The sequence below is a fragment of the Phacochoerus africanus genome, chromosome 9 (assembly GCF_016906955.1).
Source record: "Phacochoerus africanus isolate WHEZ1 chromosome 9, ROS_Pafr_v1, whole genome shotgun sequence".
NCBI classification, from domain to species: domain Eukaryota; kingdom Metazoa; phylum Chordata; class Mammalia; order Artiodactyla; family Suidae; genus Phacochoerus; species Phacochoerus africanus.
This window is the reverse complement of record NC_062552.1, coordinates 99,133,949-99,152,875: the sequence shown is the minus strand read 5'-3', so window position 1 is coordinate 99,152,875 and position 18,927 is coordinate 99,133,949. Positions and strand designations below refer to the sequence as shown.

The window sequence follows — 18,927 nt, the reverse complement described above, 5'->3', positions numbered from 1 at the left end:
CCCCAATCTCTAAGTATTTCTTCTATCTACACATACTGAAAACTCTCTTGAACCAATATTGGGTAGAAGATAATAATTTGAAAGGAAACAGAGATCTGCAGTAGTTCTATTAATGCTATGTATTTAAGCTAAGAAAAAGTACCATGATAAGGGCCATCATTACATGTGTTTGAGTTTCTACACCTTCTAGGCTGTATACTCACTTAACATCATCTTCAAATACTTACACGAGTAAATAAGAGCTGGAAAGAGAGTTTCATTTCTCTCCTGAGCTGTTTCAACCAGCAAACGAAGTGGGCCATTTGGACACAAAACAGCCACTAAATCTAGAAAGAGAAAAACAGAAAAGACATCTGAAAAATATATTGACTAAACTTGTAAATGGGTGTTTTTTAGGGGCAGAATTAACCAATCAAAAAGATGTTGAATGAATATGAAATAAATAGCAGGTAAGCAGATGGTGGTGGAGAAACAACCTAAACAAAATACACACAACCACACAGAGGCTCTGTGCAAATTTCACTTTGGTTTGGCTGCTATTTGGTTAGTTTACAGTGTATCATCATTGGGTTCTAGGAATAAGTCTTTCCAGTTTGAAGAAAAGAGACAGAGAAGAAAAAACAACTGTTCTAGAGCAGCTGTTAATTTCCAATAAACAAAAACAAGGACAAGCCGTTTCCAAACGAATTTTAACTACAAACCACAAATTGGAGCTTTACTTTTAGAGGAATAAAGGGGATTTGACTAACTTTTCAAAATATGAAGAACAGAACAGAAAAGATTCATTTGCTCCTGTTTTGGAAATAGTATATATACTACTTAGCAATACTTGAAGAGGGCAGCAAATTTAAACAAAACAAAATAATAAACCTTTACACAAGAAAGTTTAGCATTTCCTTTGTTCTCCCATCAAAAGCACTTCATAAATATTCAGGTCTCAGGATATACGTGGTACTGAAAAGTGGCTTATTTTACAAAAATAGCAACTCAATGGAAGAAGCAATATGCCTAAATTATTCCTGTTTCTACCACCATCTTTTTCCGTCAACTGCAATTTTTCTTATATTTGCTGTGTCGTGGAAATTCATAACACAGAAATAAAGAAAATAATTTCAAACATTTAAAAATGTAAAACAGGAGTTCCCGTCATGGCTCAGTGGTTAACGAATCTGACTAGGAACCATGAGGTTGCAGGTTCGATCCCTGGCCTTGCTCAGTGGGTTAAGGATCCCGCATTGCTGTGGCTGTGGTGTAGGCCGGCGGCTTCAGCTCCAATTAGACCCCTAGCCTGGGAACCTCCATATGCCACAGGAGCGGCCCAAGAAAATGGCAAAAAGACAAAAAAACAGGTATAGGTAAATCTGTAAAGGAAGACTTCACAGCATGTGTCAATATCACTATCATTCAGATGCATTTAAGTATAAAAAACCCTCACACCTGCAAGTGGTCATGTCTTCTTGTATACTACTACTACAATAAAACACACACACAAAGAAATTTCTACTCTCACTGCTTCCACTTTGATTTGTTTTGGATGAGAAAAGGGAAATTTGCCACGCTCTGAAATAATGAGATCTTCAACCGGTTTGAAGCTGCAATGTCCTTGTAACTATACTGGTTTTACAACATACTCCTCCTTATAGAATAGCTAAACGACAAGCTCCTTTACTTTTAGAGCAATTAAAATTAATTTTGCTTTTTTTTTTTTTTTTTTTTTTTTTTTTGCTTTTTAGGGCCACACTTTCGGCATATGGAGGTTCCCAGCCTAGGGGTCAAATCGGAGACACAGCTGTCGGCCTATACCACAGCCAAAGCAACGCCAGATCCAAGCCACATCTGAGACCTACATCATCGCTCACAGCATCACCAGACCCCCAACCCACCGAGCAAGGCCAGGGATTGAACATGCAACCTCATGGTTTCTAGTCAGATTCGTTTCCACTATGCCATGAAGGGAACTCCTGTTTTCAAATTTTTAGAATCATTTTTGTGGCAAAAGATCTTGAAACCTCGTGAAAATGGAATTAAGAATCATTACTCTGGAGTTCCCATTGTGGCTCAGTGGTTAATGAACCCGACTAGCATCCATGAGGACGTGGGTGTGATCCCTGGCCTTGCTCAGCGGGTTAAGGATCCGGCATTGCCATGAGCTGTGGTGTAGGTTGCAGACGCGGCTCAGACTCCACGCTGCTGTGGTTAAGGCCAGCAGCTATATAGCTCCAATTCGACCCCTAGCCTAGGAACCTCCATATGCTGTGGGTGTGGCCCTAGAAAAGGCAAAAAGACAAAAAACAAACAAAAAAACATAAGACAAAAAAAAATCACTACTCACAAAAGTCTCTTATTTTAAATGAACTCAAAGGTTGGTAGAGATAATTTATATATGTATGAAAGAAATAGAGGGTTGATGGGAGAAAGAATAATTACAAAGAATATGGGGCTCAGGATTCAGATTCTACATCAAATGGAATAAGCTTGGGCAAATACTTTACCTCTGTAAACTTTAGGTTTTCAGCAATAAAACCAGGATAACTGCCTTGCTTACTTCACAGGATTACATATCAAAAAAATAGTAGGTAATATTTACTGATAGATACTGTTCTAAGTGTAGAATATGTATTGTTTAATTTAATCTTCACAATAACTAAGTCTTAGGGGAATGTGTCTGTGGCCACATGCCCAGTAAATGAGTGCAGAGTCTGAATTTGAATCCAGGTGGTCTGTCTCTAGAACTAGCATCCTTTTTTCTTTTAATATAAAAAAATAGAATCAGGGGTTCCCATCATGGCTCAGAGGTTAACGAATCCAACTAGGAACCATAAGGCTTCAGGTTCGATCCCTGGCCTTGCTCAGTGGGTTAAGGATCCAGCATTGCTGTGAGCTGTGGTGTAGGTTGCAGACGTGGCTCGGATCCTGCATTGCTGTGGCTCTGGTGTAGGCCGGCAGTTACAGCTCCGATTAGACCCCTAGCCTGGGAACCTCCATATGCCGAGGGAGCAGCCCTAGAAAAGGCAAAAAGACAAAAAAAAAAAATAGACTCTTTATTATGATTCACCGCTGATGTTTCATTTAATTTTGAAATTTCTCTAGTATGTTAAAATTGTGCCCCGGGTGGCCTGTAGCGTGAGCCTGTAAGGGTGGTTAACGTTCCACTGAGTACCATGTTCAGGAGCCCAGCACTGTGTATATTTAGAAGTGAAATGGTCACAATTAACAATGCCTACAACTCCAAAGTGGATAAAGAGGCTTGGCTTGTGGCTTGATTATGTACAGAGACGTGTGTGACTTTTTTATAATTTTTTTGGCTACACCCATAGCACCCAGAAGTTCCTGGGTAGGAATCAAACCCGCGCCACGTCAGTGACAATGTCAGATCTTTAACCTGCTGTGCCACCAGTGAACTCCAAGACGTATATAACTTCGATTTATTTTTTTGGTATCTGTGAGGCAAGAGATTCTCACAGTTATTTTCTCTAAAGAGGGAAGCCTTGAATAAGTAATTGCTGTTGCTACCACTGGCAGAAACAGGTGGCTAGACCACTGGCAGTGGCCCAACAGTCTGTAAAAATGCAGAGACAGAACAAATTGTTGGCCATGGTAAGATGACTGCCTAAAGTTCAGCTCATTTTGCTGACTCTTGGATCCATTCTTTGATCAAGGATGCCTGGGTTGAGGCATGAAGAGCACAGCTCTCCAGTAAGCTCCATCACATGTAGGTTTAATGCTGTCCATAAAGTGTACAAACTCTAATGCTCTTTGTTCACTCACTGGATCCCAAAGGACTCCTGAGGAAGCCAGGAGGTATCCAAGAGGGGGTGGCCTCCTCTAGTACCCGGTCGACTGGCAAAAGACTGAGGAAGGAAGAGGCCACCGTCTCGTGTGGGATACTTAGAGGGCCCAGACTTAGCTCTGCCACATAATTAACATCTCTGTCTTAGCAAGGAGGCCCTGGTGACTGTGCTGAGCCTGCAGAATGCTGCCTCCATGCTACGGAGATAAGGAGCAAAGGATACAGAGCTTCAAAGGTTCAGGGCTGTGAGAACCTGTTTCCAGGAGAGCTCAATATGCTATCAGAAAATGCCCTTTAAAGGAAGGTCGTTTCTCACACCAGAAATCCCCAGGCAACTTATGGTCATAGCGAGTGGTCCAGAGACTTCAGGAGGTATGAGAAAATGCTGCTAAAGCCTCCACAATGGATGATTCTCTGGGGGAAAGGAGAAGAGACACTAATGGGAGTAACTATTTCATTATAATTTACACAGATTCTAGAACTCTTTGTGGGAGGGAGCCCCAAATCAAGATGGGTCAATTTGTAACAGTATAACCAGGCTTAAGTAAAATTTGTAAATGAAGAATACGTTGCCTCTAGATCCCCCAAAAAGGCCTAAAAAATACTGGGTTTGTTTTAACATTGTAGATGCTGAGAGGGTCAATTGCTAATTCTTGACAGTGACAGAGATACAGAAGCCCTCAGCTTACCAAGCAATTTCCAGAAATTTAACTGGGGTGGCAAGGCCTTGTACCATGTACAGGGAAATGCCATCTCCCTTTTTCTGAGCTCTACTGTGAATATTTTTATGTCCTCAAGAAGCAGGTCAAATGAATTTATTCAGAGGATGCTATCATCAGTGGGACGTTATATCTGTGCTCCTGGAGAAAACTGGATGTGGTTAAGATCCGGCCTGCAAAGATTGCACACAAAGATAGAGATAGGACTGCTGAAGGATCCCATGAGTGGCTAGGTAAAGACATAATCTGTCCTGGTGAAGGTGACGGCAAACTGTGGCTGTTGAAAAAGTCAGTGAACGGAACATGCTGGTAAAACCTCTGACGGCAAAGTATTAACCAGTTGCCGACTGACTGGGGTCCAGAAATTGGATTCTTAATCACAGCTGTACAATAAAAGATTAGTACTTTGCAAACCACCATGTACATATAAGCTAAAGTCATTCTCTAAGTGAGGCACAGAGAGTATATGATGTCTATAGCTCTATGACTCACTGTTCAAATATAAGAACAGGACCAATCCATTTCCATTTCCATGGACTTTCTATTCATTCATCAAGTGGGAAAGATGAGGTTTCCTACTACAGATCGCCTGATACCTTAATAGTCATTTGAATAGGGATGAAAGAGCACTGCATAGTTATCTTATTGAGACCACATACTGACCTCTGAAACTGGATCTCTTATTGACTTTTATGCAGGGCAAGAGTTACAAGAGTTCACAGCTTGATTGTTCATGGCTAAGGTATATTCTGATTTCTCAGACCTATGTCACATTGGTTGCTAATAAATTTGAAACTCACACTGCCCAAATAAGTTTTATTTTTAAAAGAGTAATTCTACCCAAGTTGCCTTATAAAAAGTATGTTACATGGAGTTCTTGTTGTGGCTCAGCAGAAACAAATCAGACTAGTTATCGGTGAGGATGCAGGTTCTATCCCTGGCCTCACTCAGTGGCTTAAGGACCTGGTGCTTCCGTGAGCTGTGGTGTAGGTCACAAACATGGCTCAGATCTGACATTGCTGTGGCTGTGGTGTAGGCCAGCAGCTATAGTTCTGATTAGACCCCCAGCCTGGGAACTTCTACATGCCATAGTGCGGCCATAAAAAGCAAAAAAACCCCAAAAACAAACAAACAAAAAACACACTGGGTAACATACATACATATACATACGTACATATATATATATTGGGGGGGGGGGCTGTGCCCATAGCATGTTGAAGTTCCTGGGGTCAGGGACTGAACCTGAGCCACAGCTGTGACAACACCGAGTTCTTAACTGCTAGGACACCAAGGAACTCCAATCTAATTTTTATATTAAAAATTAGTTGAATCTGCTGTATAACACAGGGAACTATACCTAATCACTTGTGATGGAACATGATAGAGGGTAATATGAAAAAAAATGTATATAAATGTATAACTGGGTTTCCTTGTAGTACAGCAGAAATTGACAGACTTGTAAATCAACTATAATAAAATTTTTTAATTATGTACATTAAAGTTAGTTACTCTGCTAGTGCTTTTCAGCATATATTCTGAACTCCTACAACTTTGAGAAGCATTTTTCCTCAAATGAGGAAACTGAAGCTCAAAAGAGCCCCAAGTCACTTTCCTAAGGTCATAAAGGCTGTCAGTGGTAGCGATGGGATTTGAACCTAAGTCTTATGAGCAGCTGTCTATGGATGCTTCCAATAATTCATTACCGAATTAAACTGAGGACAAAAGCAAAATTTTTTTTTTTTTTTTGTCTTTTCAGGGCTACACCCGCAGCATATGGAGGTTCCCAAGCCAGGGGTCCAAATCTGAGCTGTAGACGCTGGCCTACACCACAGCCACAGCAACGCCGGATCCTTAACCCAATGAGCAAGGCCAGAACCCACATTCTCCTGAATACTAGTCAGATGCGCTTCCACTGTGCCACAACAGGAACTCCAAAAGTAAAACATTTTTAAAGAACTTAACCTGGAGTTCCCATTGTGGCTCATAGGGTTAAGAACCCCGGATGGTCTCCATTAGGGTTTGATCCCTGGCCTCCCTCAGTGGGTTAAGGATACAGTGTTGCCAAAGCTACAGTGTAGGTTGCAGATGCAGCTTGGATCCAGTGTGGCTGTGGCTGAGGCGCAGACCTCAGGTGCAGCTCTGATTAGACCCCTAGCCCAGGTGTGCCCGTAAAAACAAAAAAATGAAATCTTTATATGAAAAAGATACTACAGCTAACTATTTATTGAAGAACTATCAGACATTACTGTTATCATTTTCCAGGAGTCAAGATAACTGGAAGAGGAAGGAAAACACACCAGCAAGGTATTTCTGTGATGAACAAAATATCAGTCTTGGGTTTTACCGTATACTGAAATCACAGCCAAGATGAGCCACGCGGTCCATTCCGGGAGGTACTTGATAAACACCAAGGCCATGAGGGCACTGATCATAATGAGATATGCCTGCTGGAGTCGCAATGGGCCTTTCCAGTGAATGGCAATCATTCCTACCACACCAAAATTCCAGATCAGGAGTGCCACCGTAATGTAATCCATGGCAACGTTATAGGTTTTAAACACTTCCCTGAAAAAAATTAAACAGATATCTAAAAAGATTTATGTACAATAAGTTTCATCAAAACATCGTTTAGAACTATGGTTCCCCAACACTAGGTCTTCATATCCCACCTTCATACTCGTAGCACCGTATCTGACATCAACTGTGCTGTTGTTCAATTTTTCTTTAAACTAATTCACTTCTTTCAAGTAGAGCTTATTTTAACAGAAAACTCTGTCAATCCTAACACCAATATCCAGTACCAAAGGACATAGCTGTAAAAGTAAGTACAAAAACTTTTTTAAAAAGGCTATACAACGCCTAAAATGCTATTCTATACTTTGGGTAACACTTGACTTAAATACCTGAAATTGGAAAAAATTAAACACACACAATGAATTTTGGAGCTAGGACATACGATGTTATTTTCATAAAATTAAATTTAGTGCAGCCATTTTATACACACACACACAGATACATATATATATAGTACACACATACACACAAATATGGAATACAGGCATAATACACTATGGCCTGAAAAAAATATGATCTAATGTATGTAAAATAGAACATGAGGAGAGCAAGAGACCAATATATTAATTCCTAAAAATATGCAGGACTTAGGGTGATGGGAATCTGATCATTTTTTACTTTTCTTCTTTATAATCTTATGAAATATCTTTTTATTTTCTTTTTTTTAATTGTTTAGCATTTTTATAATGAAGAAAATTTCTATTTTAATTCTGTGGGAGAAATTCCACAATCTTAAAATGAAAAAAAATACAAATATAGATGATGGGTAGCTGAGGAGAAAGAAAACATTTATTTAAGCAAAAAACTTTTTCAATGTGAAATTTCAAACTCAATGTTGAAATTTCTAGAAAATGCAATTATTTGTATGAAGCATTTTAGATATCCCAGCACTCAAAAAACAATAAACAAAATACCCCAAACTATTGTTAATCTTTGGCTAGGAAATACATATATATATATATATAAATATTATATACATATATATTTAAATTTCCTACTCCCCATAGCTTCCTCTAGTCCGTTTATGGTTTTACTTTCATATTTAAAATTTTAATCCATTTGGAATTTAGCCTGGTATAGATATAAAAAAGAAACTCAAGAACTCCCCCCTCCATGACTTCTCAATTATCCTAACACCAATTACTAAATAAATCCATCTATAGCCCACTGATTGTATACTACCTTTATCATAAATTAAATTCTTTTATATTTTGGAAGCATTTTTTTTTTTTTAGTCTTCCTAATCTTTTCTACTGATCATCTGTTTATGGTACAGGTGTCACTCTTTTATTATTATAGTTTATAATTTCTTTCTTTTTTTTTTTTTTTCTGGCTGTGCCCATAGCATGTCAAAGTTCCCAGGCCAGGTATCAAACCCACACCACAGGAGCAACCCAAGCCACAAGAGAACTCCTATTTTTATAATAATTTCACATCAGGTAAGAGAAGCATCTCTTCATTTTTCTTCTTTTTTGTAATTCTTTGGAGTACCTTCACTTATTTTTTAAATAAATTTTAAAATCATTTTGTCTGCACTAAAAATAAATCCTATTTGTATTTTTATTTGGCTTATATTAAAATTTAAAACAGGAGTTCCCGCTGTGGTGCAATGGAATCAGCAGCACTCTGGAGCTCTGGGATGAAGATTTGAAACCTAGCCTGGCACAGTGGGTTAAGGATCTGGCATTACTGAAGATGCAGCATGGGTTCACAACTGCAGCTTGAATCTGATTCCTGACCCAGGAACTCCATATGCTGTGGGGCAGCCAAAAAATGAAAAAAATAAAATAAACTTAGAACTGACCTTTTTTTTTTTTTTTTTTGCTTTTTAGGGCTGCACCCAGGCTAGGGGTTGAGTCAGAGCTATAGCTACCAGCTTACGCCACAGCCACAGCAATGTAGGATACAAGCCATGTCTGCAACCCACACCACAGCTCACAACAATGCTGGATCCTTAACGCATTGAGTGAGGCCAGGGATCAAACCCATAACCTCATGGTTCCTAGTCGGATTTGTTTCTGCTGCACCACAACCAGAACTCCAGAACTGACATCTTTATGATACTAATTCTTTCCATGTAACCTGGTATAATTTTCTACTACAAATTTTCTTTTTAAGCCCTTAAGAGGCTTTTTAACATTTCTTAATAATAGACCTTACATAATTATTGTTTAATCCTAGATATTTTGTTTTTTGCTGCTATCATAAATGGGATTTTTGTTTTCATTGTTTTCTAACCAGTTGTCTATGTGCTGGCTATTGATTTATGTTAATTAATTTTGTACTCAGTTGCCTTACCAAACTTAGGGATTCTAATTGTCTTTTGGTTAATTCTGAAACTACAGAAACAATCATTTTATCTCTAATTACTGATAATTTAACCTTCTTTTCCAAAATGTATAGCTCTTCTTTCTTCCATTTAATTGTGTTCACGAGACCCTCCAGAGCAATGTTAGACAACGGTGATAAAGGAAATCCTCGTCTCGTCCTCACGTTAACAGCTCTGCTCTAGAGTTTCCCTAAGAGGATGATACTGACCTTTGGGATAAGATTCACACATTTTATCACGTTAGAGAAGTAATCATCTGTTTGATTTATTATGGAATTTGACCAAGGCCAAGTGATGAATTGTGTAAAATTCTTGTTAACATGTATGAGATGATGACTTAGTAACATGGTGACTTATACTGATATTTGGTAATAATAAACCAGTCTTCCATCTTGCAAACAAACTCCACTTCCACTCGGTCATAATGTATTATTTCCCTCAATGTGTTTCTGCTTAATTTTTTTGGTTACTATTTAGTTATTCTTTTGGCATTAATAAACAGGACTGGTCTACAGTTTCTTTCTTCCTGATAATGTATAGGGTTTTGGTATGTTATGGTGGCTTCTTTTTTTTTTTTTTGTCTTTTGCTATTTCTTTGGGCCGCTCCCGTGGCATATGGAGGTTCCCAGGCCAGGGGTCCAATCGGAGCCGTAGCCACTGGCCTACGCCAGAGCCACAGCAACGCGGGATCCGAGCCGAGTCTGCAACCTACACCACAGCTCACAGCAACGCCAGATCGTTAACCCACTGAGCAAGGGCAGGGACCGAACCCGCAACCTCATGGTTCCTAGTCGGATTTGTTAACCACTGCGCCACGACGGGAACTCCTATGCTGGCTTCTTAAAATAAGTCTGGAAGCTTCTTTCTCTATGTTCTGGAATGGTTAAAAGTGCATTAGAGTTATCCACTCCTTAAAGGCTTAATAGAATTTCCCTATGAAACCACCTGGGTCTGGTGTTACTGTTACTGGTGGAGGTCAGATGAGAACCTCTTCAACAACTTTCTGTATTTTTTTCTTTGTTCTACTTTGATTTTCTATTACTGCGGTGGTCAGTTTTGGTCATTAGTTCTCTTCCTAGAAAGTCATCCATTTCACAGAGATTCTTATGAGAAATTAAAAAAAAAAAAATTTATGGCTGCATCAGCGGCATATGGAGGTTCCTTGGCCAGGGATTGAATCCAAACCACAGCTGTGACCTACGCCACAGCTGTGACCTACGCCACAGCTACGGCAACACAGGATCCTGGCTGTGCCAGACCTGGGATCAAACCCATGCCTCTGTAGCAACCCGAGCCGCTGAAGTCGGATTCTTAATCACTGCACCACAGCGGGAACTCTGAGATTCTTACATTTATTACTTTGCCTATGGTTATTCCCTCTGCTCCTCTTAAAGAATTAACTCTTGGGAGTTCCCATCATGGCTCATCGGAAATGAATCTGACTAGCATCCATGAGGATGCAGGTTTGACCCCTGGCCTTGATCAGTGAACCCACTGGCATTGCTGTGAGCTGTGGTGTAGGTTGCAGATGCAGCTTGGATCATGGTGTAGGCCAGCAGTTGTAGTTCCGATTTGATCCCTTGCCTGGGAACCTCTATATGCCACAGATGCAGCCCTAAAAAGACCTCCCCCCACCCCCCCAAAAAAAGAATTAACTCTCTATTTTTAAGTTTTATTGCTTCTGCTCCTAATTCAAGAGTTAGTGCAATGGTTTACAAACTGCATTCTGCCACTGGGGCTGAGAGAAAGGCCAGGCAAAGAAATCTCTGAGCCTCTCTATTCTCTTCACGAGAGCAGTTCCTCTTTTTTCTATTTTATAGGGAAGATTCTCATGAGAGATTTCATTTGAAATAAAATAGAATAACTGATGAAACAACATAAAAGTTTGAAAACCAATTATTCATGTTAATACACATGCTTGAAATAGTTAATATTCTGATTCACAGATTAAGTAAAGAATATAGTAAATTCTTTACTAAAAATGCTTAGAATAAACTATAGTTTTGAGTTCTTTCAGTTCTATTTATTATAAACAAGGATCAAAAATAGAAAATCCCTGGGAGTTCCTGTCGTGGTTCAGCAGAAACAAAGCTGCCCAGTATCCATGAGGACGCAGGTTGATCCATGGCCTCTCTCAGTGGGTTAAGGATTTGGTATTGCCGTGAGCTGTGGTGTAGGTCACAGATGTGGCTAGGATCTGGTGCTGCTGTGGCTGTGGTGTAGGCCAGCGGCTACAGCTCCAATTCGACCCCTAGCCTGGGAACCTCTACATGCTGCAGGTGCAGCCCTAAAAAGACAAAAAAACAAAAACAAACAAAAAAAACCTATCAATAATATTAATTAATTGCATATATACCAAGTATGACCTATACATGGACAAAACTATAAGAATAATTCATCAACAAAGTACATGTCTTTACATGATATTTATAAGCCCAAGTAGAGTTAATTTCTGAAAAACAGACCAAATGTTTCACCACTTACCCCAAGTAAATGAATGAGAAAAAGAACAGCAACAATAGGGATGAAATAATAAGCCAGGCATGGATGACCTAGAAAAGAAAGAGTTTCAATATAATTAACAGATTCTATAACCCTAAAAAAATCCAAACTCCTTATTTCAAAAAATATTATATTAGAATTCCCATTTTGGCTCAGCAGGTTAGGAATCCAACTAGTATCCACGAGGATGTGGGTTCAATCCCTAGCCGTGCTCAGTGGGTTAAAGGATCTGGCACTGCTGTAAGCTGCAGTGCAGGTTGCAGATGCGGCTTGGATCTGGCATTGTTGTGGCTGTGGCATAGGTCAGCGGCCATGGCTCCAATTCAACCCCTAGCCTGGGAACCTCTATATGCCACAGTTATGGCCCTAAAAAGACAACAAAAGGAGTTCCCACCATGGTTCAGCAGTTAATGAACCCAACTAGCATCCATGAGGACATGGGTTTGATCCCTGGCCTCGCTCAGTAAGTTAAGGATCTGGCACTGCCATGAGCTGTGGTGTAGGTTGGAGATGCAGCTCGGATCCTGAGTTGCTGTGGCTGTGGCGTAGGCAGCAGCTCTGATTTGACCCGTAGCTTGGGAATCTCCATATGCCTTGGGTGTGGCCCTAAAAAGACCAAAAAAAAAAAAAGACCAAAAAAGAAAAACCATTATATTATTTCATGGAGTTCCTGCTGTGGCATAGTGGGTTAAGGACACAGCATTGGTGCATCTGTGGCATAGACGGCAGCTGTAGCTCAGATCTGATCCCTAGCCTGGGTTTTCTAAATGCTGAGGGTATATCCAAAAAAGAAAAAAGGTATATATTATTTCTGTATGTTATGGGTTTTTTTTTTAGGGCTGCACCTGCAGCATATGGAGGTTCCCAGGCTAGGGGTCAAATTAGAGCTACAGCTTCCAGCCTACGCCACAGCCACTGCAACAACAGATTTGAGCCACATCCATGACCTGCTCTGCAGGTTGTGGCAATGCCGGATCCTTAACCCACTGAGCAAGGCCAGGGATCAAACTCACATCCTATGGATACTAGTCGGATTCTTAACCCGCTGAGCAACAACAGAAACTCCTATGTTATGATTTTTATTTTTTTATCTATAATTTATTATAGTTGATTTACAATGTTCTATCAATTTCTGCTGTATAGCAAAGTGACCCAGTAACACATGCACATACAATCTTTTTCTCACATTATCCTCCATTCATGCTATGATTTTTAAATGGCAAGGTACAAGTGGCTTTGGGATCAGTGAAAACTTAGAATTCTTCGGTGCTGAACTACTCATAATATAAAATAGAAATTTCAGGAGTTCCCGTCATGGCACAGCATAAATGAATCTGACTAGGAACCATGAGGTTGTGGGTTCGATCCCTGGCCTCGCTCAGTGGTTTAAGGATCTGGGGTTGCTGTGAGCTGTGGTATAGGTTGAAGACCCCGCTTGGATCCTGCATTGCTGTGTCTGTGGCGTAGGCCAGCAGCTGCAGGTCCGATTCGACCCCTAGTCTGGGAACCTCCATATGCCGTAGAAGTGGCCCTAAAAAGCAAAAAGAAAAAAGAAAAAAAATTTCAGCAACATACACACACACACACACATATATATAGAGAGAGAGAGACCCTCGTTTCTTTAGAAATAAAATATTTTACTTATTTTTATTTTTTGTGGGATCCAAGCCTCATCTTCGACCTGCGCCACAGTGCATAGCAACACTGGATCCTTAACCCACTGAGCAAGGCCAGGGATCTAATCTGCAACCTCATGGCTCCTAGTCCGATTCATTTCCTCTGTGCCACGACAGAAACTCCAGATAAAATTTTTTAAAGACTGCATTCTAAAACCAAATTATCAAATTATCAAAACCAAATTACCTATAGAATGGGAGAAAATATCCGCAAATTTTATGACAGGAGGTTAATATCCAAAATATACAAACGACTCACACAAATCAATATCAAAAAAAACCCAAAACAACCCAATCAAAAAATGGTCAAAAGAGGAGTTCTCTTATGGCTCAGCGGATTAAGGATCCGGTGTTGTCACTGCAGTGGCTTGGGTTGGATTCCTGGCCTGGGAACTTCCACATGCCATGGGTGCAGTCAAAAAAGAAAAAGAGGAGTTCCCGTCGTGGTGCAGTGGTTAACGAATATGACTAGGAACCATGAGGTTGTGGGTTTGATCCCTGGCCTTGCTCGGTGGGTTGGGGATCCGGTGTTGCTGTGAGCTGTGGTGTAGGTTGCAGACTTGGCTCGGATCCCGCGTTGCTGCGGCTATGGTGTAGGCCGGCGGCTATAGCTCTGATTGGACCGCTAGCCTGGGAACCTCCATGTGCCTTGGGAAGTGGCCCTAGAAAAGGCAAAAAGACAAAAAAAAAAGAAAAAAAAGAAAAAAGAAAGACAGAGGACAGAGACATTTTTCCAAAGAATATATACAAATGGCTAACAGACACATGAAAAGAAGTTCAACAGCATTAACTACTAGGGCAATGCAAATCAAAACAACGAGGTATCACCTCATACTTGTCAGAATGGCTATCATCAAAATGACCACAAATAACAAATGTTAGAGTGGATGTAGAGAAAAGGGAACCCTTGTACAACTGCTGGTAGAAATGCAAATGTGTGCAGCCACTGTAGAAAACAGAACGGAAGTTCCTCAACAAACCAAAAACAGAACTACTGTATATCCAGCAATTGGATATAATATATGGATAAGAAGATATGGTACCTCCTCCAACCCAGCAACATACACACAATGGAGTCGGCCTTTAAAAAGAATGAAATTCTGCCATTTGCAGCAACATGGATGGACCTAGAGGGTATATGCTTAAGAAGTAAGCCAGACAGAGAAAGACAAATACTGCATGATATCACTTATATGTGGAATCTAAGAAATTATGCAAATAAATACATATGCAAAGCAGAAAAAGACTCACAGATATAGAAAACGAACTAGTGGTTACCAAGGTGAAGCAGGAAGGGGAGCAAGTTAGGGGTTTAAGATTAGGAGATACAAACCACCATGTATAAAATAGATAAGAAACAGGATACATTGTATATAGCACAGGGAATTATAGCCATTATCTTATAATAACTTTCAATGGAGTATAATCTGTAAAACTACTAAATTACTATGCTGCACACCTGAAACTAATATAATATTGTATATCAACCTACACTTCAATTTAAAAAAATCAAGTCAACAAATGACATTTAAACTTAATATTTAAAAGTAGCAATATTTTCAATGGAGGAATTTTGATGCAGTTCCGAAATAAATAATTGGAAAAATAACTGATAAAAAAATTCAATAAAATTGCAAATCAGATATTCAGTGAAGTGATTTACGTATAGGTAAACTGTACAGAGAGAACAGGCCTTCTAAATTATATAACGATTTGCCAAAGAGTATTCAGAGAGTTCCCGTCATGGCACAACAGAAATGAATCCAACTAGGAACCATGAGGTTGCAGGTTCGATCCCTGGACTCGCTCAGTGGGTTAAGGATCCGGTGTTGCCATGAACTGTGGTGTCGGTCTCAGATGCAGCTCGGATCTGGCATTTCTGTGGCTGTGGTGAAGGCTGGCAGCTGTGGCTCCCATTACAGACCTAGCCTGGGGACCTCCATGTGCCGTGGGCACGGCCCTAAAAAGCAAAAAAAAAAAAAAGAATATTCAGAATCTGAGGTTCCAGTAATTATTGCAATGCTATCTTTATTTTACTTGGTTTATTAATAAGTATTAATATTATAAACTTTTGAAATATTTTTATGTTAGTCCATCATCATGCAGAATTCACACTGCACTAAATATTAGTCGCTATTACCCATGTACAGCTTATTAATATGAGAGAATCAGAACTTGATTTTTATAATCTATTATACAAGATAAAATTTTTTATGGTAACTTTATGTAATGAGTATATTTGAGAAAATATGATACAACCCAAGGAGGCTTTGAAAAAACAGAATGGAGAAGAGTGATAAATTGCCAAGTAATTTTTAACCAAAAGTGAAATTATTTTGAGGTGGAAATACCGACAATATGCTTTAATCTTTCAATGAACTTTACTGTTTAGTGAGAGAAGGAGCTACTTAAGCACCAACTTTTTTTGGTTTTTTTGTTTTTTTGTTTTTTTGCTTTTTAGGGCTGCAGCCGAGACATACGGAAGTTCCCAGGTTAGGGGTCCAATCGGAGCTGTAGCTGGTAACCTACGCCACAGCCACAGCAGCGCAAGGATCCGAGCCATGTCTTCAACCTATATACACCAGAGCTCATGGCAATGCCGGATCCTTAACCCACTGAGTGAGGCCAGGGATCAAAACTGCAGCCTCCTACTCAGATTCGTTTCCACTGCATCACAACAGGAACTCCCAACATCAACTTTTCAAAACATATCTCTTAACCAGAAAAGACCAAATCAAACCTTGAAGGAGAGAAAAGCTTCAAATCAAGAATACTATTTTGTCTTCATTTAAAAAAAAAATCTCCCAGATTGGGGGGTGGGAGGATGGGCTGGGGGTTTGGGATGGAAATGCTATAAAATTGGGTTGTGATGATCAGTGCACAACTATAAATGTAATAAAATTCACTGAGTAATTAATAAAAAAAATAATGACAAGAAATGTCCCCTAAAAAAAAAACCTCCCACATCCACCTCTAGGATCCAGTTGTTCCAAATTATCCAGCTTTAAACTATCAAAATTTGGTTGTGATTAGAATCTATGTTAATTTTCTCTTGTGGTTCTGTTTCGATCACCCAAGGTATCTGTGACTATTAATTCTTTTTTCTTTTTTTTTTTTTGTCTTTTTAGGGTCACACCTCTGGCATATGGAGGTTCCCAGGCTAGGAGTTGAATTCGAGCTATAGCCACTGGCCTACACCACAGCCACAGCAACGCCAGATCTGAGCCGCATCTGTGACCTACACCACAGCTCACGGGAAAGCCAGATCCTTAACCCACTGAATGAGGCCAGGGATTGAACCTGCATCTTCACACTTGCTAGTCAGATTCGTTTCCACTGAGCCATGACAGGAATTCCCAGGATATTTAAAAAACAAAAAAAAAAACATTTTTATGAATACAAAAGTAACTTATGCTTTTAACATTTAGAGAATATAGAAACACTAAAAGAGACTTCCCTGGTGACCTAGCAGTTAAGGATCTGGTGTTGTTACTTGCTGTGGGCTTAGGTCACTGCTGTGGCACAGGTTTGATCCCTGGCCCAGGAACATCCACATGCCACAGGCATGGCCAAAAAAAAAAAAAACTGAGATGAAGAAAACAATTCCACTGACCAATGAGAACCAAAGTTGGTATTAACATTTCCTTTTCAGACATGTTTTCTGCCCACATGTGTACAAACCTTAAAAGAAATAAAAACATATTCAAGTAATATAAAATTTTACATCTTTTTTTTTTTGGCCTTTTTAGGGCCACACCCACGGCATATGGAGGTTCCCAGGCAAGGGGTTGAATCGGAGCTACAGCTGCCAGCCTGCACCACAGCCACAGCAACAGCAACGTGGGATCTGAGCTGCATCTGCAACGTACACCACAGCTCATGGCAACGCCGGATTGCTGACCCACTGAGCAAGGCCAGAGATCGAACCCACATCCTCATGGATATTAGTTGGATTAGTTTATGCTGCACCATGACAACTCCCTACATCCTTCTTTTTAAAACTTAATTTTTATTATAAATTCTCAAGCCATCAAATATATTTAATATGATTTTAAATGAATAAACAATAGTCTATTTATATTACAATTTAACCTTTCCCTTATGCATGGAATTTGTAGTGTTTTACTTTTCTTAATCCCAATTATATTTAATGCCAGGATGAATATCTTCACATGCAAACATTTCTCAGCATTTTTAATTCTTTAGAATAAATTATGAAAGCAAAATTATAGAATCAAAGTGTACAGATGTTTTCTAACTACTGACTATTGATATTGCTATTGATATATATAGGCTTAGTAACTTCACAAAAAAAGGCCTGATTAATCTTCACCAAATCAGTAAGTTAAATATGCTTGTTACTTTACATATAAACATATTTTACTAGTGAAGAAATAGGAGTTCCCGTCGTGGCTCAGTGGTTAACGAATCCGACTAGGAACCATGAGGTTGCGGGTTCGATCCCTGGCCTTGCTCAGTGGGTTAAGGATCCAGCATTGCCGTGAGCTGCAGTGTAGGTTGCAGACGTGGCTTGGACCCCACATTGCTGTGGCTGTGGTGTAGGCCGGTGGCTACAGCTCTCATTAGACCCCTAGCCTGGGAACCTCCATATGCCGTGGGAGCGGCCCAAGAAATGGCAAAAAGACAAAAAATAAAATAAAATAAAAAAATAAATAAAAGCTATAAAAAAAAAAAAAGAAATACACACACACATCTCTCCCTCTCCTGGCCATCTATATTTCCTTCATAATTTCTCTGCTTGGGTTTTTTAAGATTTCTTATTAGAAAGTTCATAATTTTTTATTTTTGTTTTTAACTTTTTTTTTTCTTTTTAGGGCCACACCCACGGCATATGGAGGTTCCCAGGCTAAGGATCCAACTGGAGCTATAGCTGCCAGCCACAGCCACAGCCATGCCAGATCAGAGCCTCGTCTGTGACCTACACCACAGCTCACGGCAACATCGGATCCTTAATCCACTGAGCAAGGCCAGGGATTGAACCTGCAACCTCACGGTTCCTACTTGGATTCGTCTCTGCTGTGCCACAAAAGGAACTTCCAAAAGTTCATCATTTTTTAAACGATTTGTAAGTGCTCTTCGTACTGTAAAAGTATTAGTCCTCTGGAGTCCCCACTGTCTCTGGAGTGCTAGAATGCAGGTTTCACCCCTGGCCAGGCACAGTCAGGTTTGATCGCTGGTTGCAACTGGTATAGGTTGGAACTGCAGCTCAGATCTGATCCCTAGCCCAGGTACTCCATATGCCACGGGGCAGCCAAAAAAGAGAAGGAAAAAAATATTAGCCCTCTGCATGTAATAATGGCTGTAAACAGTTTTCTT

At 39.8% G+C, this 18,927-nt stretch overlaps 1 protein-coding gene across 2 annotated transcripts in view; it reads right to left on the bottom strand.

The window, feature by feature from the left end:
* PSEN1 (presenilin 1) overlaps window positions 1-18,927 on the bottom strand; it is an 85,494-nt gene that overhangs the window by 22,521 nt on the left and 44,046 nt on the right. For both annotated transcript variants that reach the window (XM_047794708.1, XM_047794709.1), the window contains exons 6-8: window positions 11,897-11,964; window positions 6,854-7,074; window positions 228-326 (exon numbers count right to left, since the gene is read on the bottom strand). In XM_047794708.1, the coding sequence (XP_047650664.1) occupies window positions 228-326; window positions 6,854-7,074; window positions 11,897-11,964 (388 nt within the window). The remainder of the gene's footprint in view (window positions 1-227; window positions 327-6,853; window positions 7,075-11,896; window positions 11,965-18,927) is intronic.